The 10,584-nt window shown below is 37.3% G+C and overlaps 1 protein-coding gene across 2 annotated transcripts in view; it reads left to right on the forward strand.

The window, feature by feature from the left end:
• Window positions 1-10,383, forward strand: part of YLPM1 (YLP motif containing 1) — a 62,714-nt gene extending 52,331 nt beyond the window's left edge. Inside the window, exons 18-20 of one of the 2 annotated variants that reach the window (XR_011504678.1) lie at window positions 3,360-3,490; window positions 8,271-8,453; window positions 8,785-9,198. Coding sequence is in view for 1 of the 2 variants with exons in the window: in XM_014835690.3 (XP_014691176.1) it covers window positions 3,360-3,490; window positions 8,271-8,417 (278 nt within the window). In the remaining variant the exon portion in view is untranslated. Of the gene's footprint in view, window positions 1-3,359; window positions 3,491-8,270; window positions 8,454-8,784 lie in introns of both variants that reach the window. The other variant, XM_014835690.3, reaches the window with a different exon arrangement.
• The last annotated feature ends 201 nt before the right edge of the window (window positions 10,384-10,584 follow it).

The following is a 10,584-nucleotide window of genomic DNA, read 5'->3' on the forward strand; positions in this document are numbered from 1 at the left end:
TTCAGTGCATTTCAAAGACAATGTTAGATAGTGAATTCCAGAAATTGATTTGTTAAATAAACCATTTCAGTTAAAGGCACTGAAGATCTAGTAATGAATCTAGAAAATAAATTCTATCATGTTTGCAGTTGGGTTTTTGTTTGTTTTTAATAAGAGTGATGGTGATGTTTCATATAATGACTTGCATCTTGCACCACTGTGTTATCTTAAGAGCTAACCCACCTGTGGAGGAAGGCAAATTAAGTGTGAGCATTCTTGAAATTGCTTGCTTCTTTGAGATTGGTCCATGGAGCCAATTGAGAAGAAGATTCTTGTCTAAAATATGAGGATCTTCATCTGAGAATTAGCCCATTTATGTTGCCTTCCTTATCATAACAAATTCAATAGATTTGATTACCAGGTACAATTTATTTTTCTGAGTACTTTACTTACATTCTTACGTTAATCTTGGTAACATGACTATGATGAGTGGAAACATATTAAGATTTAGCAGTGTTACACATTGAGCCAGAAGAGCTGAATCTGTAACTGAGGAATTTTGATTCACAAATGAGTTGACCAATGAGAAAATACTCACTCACCTGTAATCTTTCAAACAGCTAGTTAAATCTCATTGCAGATTCTTGATCTATGTTCATTAAGTATAGTATACAGTTCAACCTATGTGGGAGGGTTAAATTGGAAGTGGTGTAATTTTAGAAAAATTCAGAAGTGGCCTGAGCTACATCTGGCATGAGTGTCATGGAGTTGTTGAAGCCTGCCTGTGGCCCACCTTCAGTTACACCTAACTGGCTCTTTCCCAGCTGGGACACAGGCACCCTGATGCAAGGGTGGGTGTTACATGCCGCATCAGATGCTGAGATTCAGCATTGAAGCTACTTAAATTCCAATAACATTTTGGTTTCCCAAACTGTGAGATACCAAAAGAATATTTGAAACTGTTATCATCCTAATTTAGGTTTCTCCGTACTTAAAAAAGCACAAAGTGCTTTTGCTTTTCTCGTCTCTGTCATTTGTCTCTGCTTATGAGTTACTGTGTATTGGCCTTCTACACGTCAGGCAGTTTCATCTCTTCACAATTGGAATGCAATTATTATTTTTATAGGCACATAACCCTTGTATGTTCACCATGAACAAATTTTCAGAAATGCTATTTATGTGTAGAAAATACATAGATGTATCTTAAAATTTTTCCTGTTGTGCTATATTATAATAATATATACAGTTTTGAAGATGTGGTAAAGTTCTGTGACCTGCCAGGTTGAATATATAAACTTCCATCTTCATCTTAAAACTTCATCTTTTGAAACTCAGACCTCTGAAAATCATTAGTATTGAGTGTGTTGGACACCAGTCGTCTTCTGTCATTAACACCCCAGATTCCTCTTCCCTCGCCTTATGCATACATCTGTGTGTTGGGTTTCCAGGATGCCATGTGGAAGAGGTATGAACCTTTCTTCAGCCCCAAGAAGGAAGCTTTAAACATGTTGTGCAAAATAAAATTTCAGATTAAACATTACAAACAAGGGTGGTCAGACTAGAAACACATGCTCTTGTGAACTTCCGTGTTGCAAATATGGGACTCCTGGTTTTGTAACTCCTGTCATATAACCAGTGTATGAGGAAAAGTTCTTGCAGTTTTCACACTGCCCTTCTGCATTGCTGCCTGGCCAAGCTCTATTCTTGGAATTGAAATATGAAGTTTTTCTTTTGAAGTATGTTAATATTGAAGTTGATCTTATTAAGTTTAGAAATCCTTTCAGGTTTATTTAATAATAAGTGTGTTGGAGCTTCCGGCTCTTCTGGTAATACTGTACACTGTTGAACTGAGAATGGTTTTATTGTTTGTGAGACTTTCTTGTTTTTCTAATATCATATCCTGTGTCCCTGTGCAATCAAGGGGTCACTTCTTTAAGAGCTTGTATAATATAGCCTGTCATATACATGTAGATAGAGCCATTTGGTACAGCATGTACTTTACAGAGGTGATTAGGACTATTTCTGTTGAGCTCATCCATGTTAAAATTTTCCCAATGTGATATAAAAATTTCTTGAGTTTTGTAAAATGTTGTAGTTTGCCTTGCTGATTTTTCACTAATATTGCTCTTATGGGGAAAGGGTTTAGGAAATAAAAGCTTTGCCAAGTATGCAAAATCTTACTGGTTTTTGAAGCCTGTATGGTATGGTACCGTTAGTTGGGTATGAAACTTCTTCATTTGAAGCATAAACTCACCCTTCTTCCTGCTACTGCTTTCATTATACTTTTCTTCTCATATCAAGTTCTCTCCAACCTGGTGCCTAAAATATTTCCGTTATATACACTCTGCACCCTTTATGGAGTTCAATGAAGTGTGGTTATTGTGTGTTTCTGAAGTTTTTAGGTTTTCCTTTACTGACCTGCTTAATATCATTGTGTTTATATAACTACAGATGATTCAAAACTTTAGTGCTTCAGTATAGCTAAAAATATATATAACTCATAATATTTCACATGTAGAATTCACAATCAGTATTAACAACCAATAAAAACAGACCACACATTTTCATTGCGTATTCTTCTTGAAGACATCTAAACTCATATCTCAAAATTTCTGAATCAGCAATCCCTGTTCATTTAATTGATTACGGTTTGGGGCTCTTGGAAAGCCTAGCCCTCTGAGATTGAGGATTCAGAAAGGAAATTCAGTTCCGGTCACTTTGGCTCACTAGCCCTTAGTTTCAGAATGGTCAACCTCACTTCACAGTTTAACCAAAGAAAATGGTGATTTGTACAATCACTTTACTTGTAAACGTTAACTCATGGCAAATACTCTCACAGTGGTCAAAATCTCAAGAAACTGTTAATCTAAAAACTTTTTAAACTTTAGCTTGGCTCATTAAGTTCTTGGTACTACCTGCTTTTCATATGACACAGTATCATACATGATTGTAGATCAAATGGGTAGTGTTAATATTGTGCTAAAGAAAAGAAAGAATGGAAGAAATTGTTTTTAGAAAAACTCAACTTTGCATTTTCCTTCAGAACATGAGAGCTGAAATGTTGTGATTGGGGGAAGGGGAGGTGGTGCGAGGACAAGGACTCCAGGAGACAAGTGCCTTTTCTTGTTCTGCCCATATTTCTTACTTAAACCAACATCATAATGTAATGGCTGCCAGTATGGACACCAGATAAACAATCGAAATTACACAGAACTTGATATTATCTCAGCCAAGAAGATAGTTTGGATCTGCAAGTGATGCTGCTCTCAAAAATGTGGATGTGCCCTCTCACAGTGTTCCAGCCTTCTTTTCCCTTGTTTGTGTGTTGTGTGCAAACTCACACTCTCCCTTAATGCTGCGGCTCTGTGTTTGTCCCTCAGACAAGTTGGATGGCTTGAGAACTGGTGCTAAAAGGAAACGAGACTGGGAGGCAATTGCCAGCAGAATGGAGGATTATCTTCAGCTCCCTGATGATTATGATACTCGTGCTTCTGAGCCTGGGAAGAAGAGGGTAAGAGACTTTGTCAATAACCACTGACAGATGGAGGGCCCGTTTAGGCATCTGGTTTTAGAAAGCTATAGGAAAGTAATCATATGAATGCTACTTTTTTTAGAGTAATTTAGTTTATACTGTATCATGTTACTCATCCCAAAAAGCGTCAAACCTTACAAATTATTAGAGCAGAATGTACAAGTAACTTAAAAAATGGGGAACAGGGGCCAGCCTGGTGGCACAGTGGTTAAGTTTGCACGTTCCGCTTCAGCATCCCAGGGTTCGCTGGTTCAGATCCCGGGTACAGACCTGGCACCACGTGGCAAGCTATGCTGTGGCAGGCATCCCACATATAAAGTAGAGGAAGATGGGCATGAATGTTAGCTCAGGGCCAGTCTTCCTCAGAAAAAAAGAGGAGGATTGGCAGATGTTAGCCCAGGGCTAATCTTCCCCCCCCCAAAAAAAAAGTGGGGAACAGAACCTCACATGCCTAGCATGTTGTCGACCTTAAAGGAGTCTGGAGTGGCCACTTCTGCCATTATGTCATGGGGCAAAAGAGCCAGATAACAGAGTAGAATGTTGAAGAGATTCTGTGGGACTTCTTAATGGATTAGATGTAGAGGGTCCAGGAGTGGATGGAATCAAAGGTGACACTTCGGGGTTCTGCACTCCATATTTGTGCTTATCTGAGTGCCATCTACTGAGTTAGAGAAAACTGGGGGAGTCATAGGTTTGAAAATGAAAAATCAGAAGTTCAGTGAGGGACCAATTAAGTTAGAAATGATAATAGGACTCAGGACTCCAAAATTTAGAAGTTGAGATCGAGGTAAATCTTTCAAGAAGTAAAGAATAGTCAATTGTTCAATGATACAAAGAAGACAAAGTAAATTGGGAACAGAGAAATGGCCATTGGATTTGGCAACATGAAGATCGTTGATGATTGATCAACAATCAGTCAGATTTTCTTAGAGAGTTGAGGGACAGAAGCCAGTTAGGAGCAGATTGAAGAAGGACTAGGAAATGAAGGAGTACAGCACAGCAAATGTAGACAACTTTCTGAGGAAGTTTTGTTATGAAAGGGAGCAGAGAAGTGAAACCAGGGTGTTGGATAGGTCTTCTACATAGATGTCAATTCAATCAAAGTGATATTTGTGTGTATCTTTAAAACAAAATAACAAAGGAAGAGAGATCATATTATATATGCTTGGCATGTCTAACTTTCCAGCTAATCTGTCTTTATCTTTCTGTATAAGTATACACAGACCTGCTGTGCTTTTTAAATGTCTGCCTAGTGTGCCGTTATTTGGTTGTACATTCGGTTATTTATCCAGTCTCTTATTGGTAGATTCTTCTGCTGTTTTCATTTTATTGCTATTCGAAGTACTATGTGAAAGTCATGGTGCATATGCTTTGGCATCTCTTTGAAAGTATATCCCTAGGTTGGATTTTTAGCACTGAAACTGCAAGTTCATAGAATAGGATTTATCATTTTGACAGATATTGTGAGATGGTTTTCCAAGAAGGTTACACCTATTTATACACCTGCATGTAAGTAAATGCCTGTTTTTCCACACTTGCACCAGCAGTGCTATCAAACTTTTTAACTTTTGACAATCTGATAGGTGAAAAAAATGGTGTCTCATTTTGCATTTCTTTAATTAAGAATGAGGTTGTGTATCATTTCTTTACCTTTAACACATCATTTATTTTTTATGAATTTCCTCAGTACTTTAATATTAAAAGTTTATTGTAAGAGGAAAAAAATGCCAGTAAAACTTCATTTCAGTGGCTACCATTACAGAGAATTCCAGGTTTCAAAGTTCTTTCAGATACTTAGTCACTAGGCCCACCCTTGTCTACGTCGCTTGAGGGGCTAGGGGAACAGAGATTCCATTAGTGTATGGGCCCAGCTCCACTCAGGGACTACTTGTATTGATATCTCTTATTCCAGTTTTAAGTTTGGGGCAACAGAAGTAGAAATAGCTCTTCCTTGGGAATAATAATTTGGTGTAGTTGGTGACAGTGAATAATCTCAAATGAGAAATATTTTTCTCTAGTTTGTTTTTAGTCAGATAATTATCCTCCCTTCAATAAGGAGTATGTGATCCCGTGTAATGTACTTGGTAAGCTAGGTGGGCAAAGAGAACTGAGCTGTGCACATCTAGTTCTTTAAAGTGGCTCTTCTGTAACTCTCCTCCCCTGCCTCACACCCTCATTTCAAATAGTTTTTAATTCTCAAACCACTCATCAGAGTCAACATCAGAGCACAAGCAGATCCTGCAGGCAGGTTCCTGGGATTAATTTCCACTATAACAAAAAGGCAGTTCTGTGGAGTTGATCTTATTAGAACTTTACCAAGTTGGCTAGGTTTTAAAATATACTTTATTTTTTAAAACTCTCACTTACCTTGGCTGTAAAATGGTAGCTCAAGTAGACTTTAATTTGTATTGCTTTGATGACTGTGGAAGGTGAATATTTCCCCTGTGTTGTTTGCTGAATTCATACATTTTAGAAATATTTTTAGTGACAGGGGATGAAATATAGGTACCTCAAACTCTTTGAGTGTTAGTTAAGATTTTTCTGTATTAAAACTTTTTTTTTTTTACCGTTAAGATAAATGGCAAAAAATTGAGATTGTAAATTTCAGTAAGAGTACCTCTAGGAAGATTAGGAGGGACACTGACATTTAAGAAGCCATTTCTAGCTGAAAGTCATTGTTCTGCTCCTTATATTCTTAGTGTTTTGGTAATCAGTCATTCATTCTGCAATGCTGAATGTCTGTGTCAGGTCTGTGGATGAAGCTTCCACCTCTGGTGGAAGAGTCCAACGTGTAAATAAATAATGTTGCTATGGCCTCAGTGTATATTAGAGATGTGAACAAAATACAGTAGTTTCCAAAATATTTTAATTTCAACTTTAAAATTTAAGCCATTTGTGCTAAAATATATTGCTTATTTAAAAAATAATTACGTACTTTTTCTTTGAATCTCATATTCTTTATTTAAATTTTAAAGACTTAGAATTTAAACTGTGAATTTAAAAATTAGCTCTTAGTTTGTTCAAGGTGAGATTGATGAGTGTGTTTAACTCTGTGCTAAGGATGTGCTGTGGACTGGTTACCATTTCTTTGTTCAGTGGCCACAATCTGTCTGTCCTTCATCCCTCTTACCCATTGTCATCTTTTGCTAAACTGACAGGGGGTGTATGAATCTGTCAGAATAAATACATCAGTATTAATGGGCAGAAGACCCAGAGATCTTTGTATACTTGTTACTTATCAGGCTTTTTAAAGGCCCATGACGGTAACTGAGCCATAGGTTTTCTACACACTAAAAATCTACTTTAAAAAGAGTCAGGTATTATCAATTTTTCCCCACTGCTATTACTATGTATCTTCTCTTTCGCCAAGTGGTTGCTGTTTGGAGAAGGCTAATCATTTCATTACCAGTCCTGTAAATGATAATAGGGAAGGTCTGTGTACCTCTAAGAGCAATAATGCATTTCCAGGTACAGTGTGAAGAGCATGGAGTATGCATGCTCTGGTTCCCTTTCCTTGTCACAGATAATAAATCACAAGCCGTATTTAAAACACAGTCTCTGCAGACATTGGTACTGTGCACTGCAAACCAGTTTCATAGTCTTTCTTTAAGTATTTCACCTTTTACAGAATATATATCTGTTTATGTTTTTTAAATTATTAATATAAATATATTTTGTATATTATTAAAATTTATAATGTATCTGCTTATATTTTTAAATTATTAGTATATGTAAGAATCTGTATTTTTTAATGTCAGACTACCAATAGAAAATATCCCTGATCTATATATTTGTAGTTATAATCTTGCCATAAATGATAGCAGTTGAGTGAGTCTCTTGGTCTCTTTATCTCATGAATGAAAGTAATAATAGCAGCTCCCTGTTTTCTAAGATTAAATTTCAAGAAATATTTATTGTGTGGAGACAAACAAAACTCAGTCCTTGATCTAGGGTGTTAATAATCTGTTAGGGAAGACAGATCTATAAATGGATAATTGCAATATAGTGTGGAAGTTCAAAAGTAGACATGTCAAAATCCAGAAGTAACTCCAGGGAAGCAATGATTAATTAGATTGGCAAAGGACGAGAGGGATAAAGCAGGGGTTGATGACTAGACTCATGCCAGGTGGACAAGGTTAGGGCAAAGACATGTCAGGGAAAGAGGCTAGTATATGCAGGGTTACAGAGATGGGAAATGGCCCAGTGTGCTCTGAGAGCTAGAGTAATTTGTATTGCTTGTATAAAAATGCCACAGGCACTGCCCAGAGATGCTGCAGAATAGTAGACAGGGCCAGATCCAGAGGGGCCTGTGTGCTTGGATTTTATTCTGTAGGTAGGCGAAGGATTTAAAGCAGATGAGAGTCACAACTGTGTGTATTTTAGGGAGATCACTTTAGCAGAATGGATTGGAGGGAGTGAGAATGAAGCTAGGAAGACCAGGTAGAGGGTGATGCTTTACTTCAGGTAAAAAATGAGGTCAGGGAACTAAAAAGGAGGGACAGAGGCGATGGAGGGGACAGGCTGAGCCAAGAGCTGACCTGTTCAGGAGCAGGAATGGTTAGGACTTGGTGATTGACTAGAGTTTTCTTTCTGTAACTTAAGATATATGACTTTCACCAGTTCTCCCCAGTTAATTTCTAGTTTTTTAAACTCCTGGTTTCAAATTAGTTATCCTACCCTTTAGACTATCCGGAGAGGGAAGAGGCCCTTTACATATTTATTTTTCTTAAAGCCCAGCCTAATGCTATGTTCTTTTTAGGTGAGATGGGCAGACCTGGAAGAGAAGAAGGATGCAGATAGGAAAAGGGCCATAGGTTTTGTGGTCGGACAGACTGATTGGGAGAAGATCACAGATGAAAGTGGTCATCTGGCTGAAAAAGCCCTCAATCGAACCAAATATATATGAGACTTAGTTTTTGAACGGAGTCATTGTTCCTCTAAGGTAAGGGTACACAGTCATATAAATAGCCTACTGTGTGGTTGTTTTGAAGGGTTTGAAATAAAGAAGACAGCATGCTTTGCTATAAATGCTTCTCTTCTTGTATTGTTTTCTGGTTCTAAAAGAGTAAGTATGTGTGAGTTGCCAACATTTTAGTACAGAGTATTGGAAAAGGAAGCAATTTTCTGCATCCTGGCTCACTTATAAAAATATGAGACTTGAGAAAAGCTTGGATTTTGTAGATTTGGGAAGGAGTGGAGTGTTGAGATACTAAGGCCTACTGAACTTTCTGCTTGTTCTTTCCTGGCATGACAGCCTTTTCTTTTCTTTCCAGGTGGTTCGCTTTGAGGTGATCTGAAGCCAAGGCCTCATGGAGCTTCGTTATGTGTCACCTTGCTTCCACGTTTCAGTTTTTGTTTTGTTTCTACTGCTTTAGTTTTTTAAAGTTCTCCAGTGTCCCCAAGAGGTATTAGAATCTTGCTGTACCCAAGCAAGACATTAATTTTTCTTTTTAACTATTTTGGGGAGGGAGGGATAGCTTAACTGTTGAAGCCAGGTCGGGGTCTGCTGGAGGATTCCAACAGAAAATATTTCTTCCACTGTACAATGTCACAGACTATCTCTATCATCATCGCTTTGTGGCTGTTTTTGTTTTTTACTGTATGTAACTGGTAGCTGATTGTACTAGGATTTAAAAACAATAAACTTTCACGATAAAGCCGATGAGATTCATGGGCTATACAGCATGGGCCCTTTTCTCTTGTTTTCTTATTTTTATTTTTATTGCTTTTTTAATATGGTGTGTTCTGATTACATGCTAGCTGAACATCTCAAAACTTCTTTCCCATGGAATATTATGTAGCTTAATGATTCCATAGCGCGTGTTGTAAACATAAGGCTCAGTGATGTTCAACACAATCATCTTTGTTTTGCAGCTGAATTTTTTCTCTATCTTTGCATCTTGAAGACTACTAGAAACAATTTCAAATATTTATCAGTTCCCTGGAGCACATCTGTTCTGTAACATAGTGTTTTATCCTTTATTTTTTTGCTCCTCTCTCTGTTCCTCCCTCTCTTCTTTCCTTCCTCTTTTCAGTTTCTCCCTTCATGCTATATGTTTTGATTTTTCACTAATCTGGCTTTGACTCCTGGTGGATAGAACTGGTGTACTCCATGGAACTCAGGAGCTTGTTGCCTTTCTGCTGAACTTGAATTGTTGATTTTTTAATCAGGATTGCAGGGAAGGAGCGTGGAGACGCAGAGCCCTCTGGCAGGCAACCTTTAGCCTGTCCCATTTTCAGGTTCTTGCCAGATTGCTCATTATTGGAAAGCATGGCCTTCTGCACAGAATTTCCTCTCTAGTGGATGGTACCAGGTGGAACCTAGAAACATACAGAGCTAAAACCCAAATATGATTCCTATTTAAAAACAGAAAAGGAGCTCTTTCCCCTTTTTCATTCTGCAAAGAAAAAAAAGTCATTTTCTACCACAAGAGAAGACAGATAAGAGCCTTCTTCTTCAGACACCATTTCCATTTTGTAATCCAACTCAGCATCTTGTAACTTTGCTCACAAAAGGCTTAAATATTTTGAAATGTTCACTTTTGGGCTACAGACAAAAACCTTTTAGTTTTGTGACCTGCATTAAATACTGTGTGAATAGAGATAATATTTTTTTGCATTCAAATAGTATCACTTTGGGTTCAAGAACTTGAAATTATAGTACTGAAGACTAATTTAATGGGAAATCCTGACAACTTTCTGTACTTTTATCTTCTCTGAAATTCTGAATGTTTACACATAAGGGCTTGAAGTTCATTAACAAGTCAATATTGAATGTATAATTTGCTACATTGAATAACTTCCACTGTTTGTAGTATTTAACAAGCTACTTTGATTGCTTATTGGCCAACAATACATTTTTATGTCCTGATCTTTCTCAGCCGCCTTTATTATGTTGAGTGAAGGTACATTGCAAGATAGCCAATAGAATTATTGTTTGTTCAAAGACCCACTTACTAGATACTGAATCTGCCGAATGTCTGTTCTCATCAAAAATACTATTTCTAGAATATGTTCTCTAGTTCAGAAGAAAATGGAGGCATGTGTGTTCTTATAGAGGATGTTTTACTTCC

The sequence above is a fragment of the Equus asinus genome, chromosome 7, assembly GCF_041296235.1.
Source record: "Equus asinus isolate D_3611 breed Donkey chromosome 7, EquAss-T2T_v2, whole genome shotgun sequence".
NCBI classification, from domain to species: Eukaryota; Metazoa; Chordata; class Mammalia; order Perissodactyla; family Equidae; genus Equus; species Equus asinus.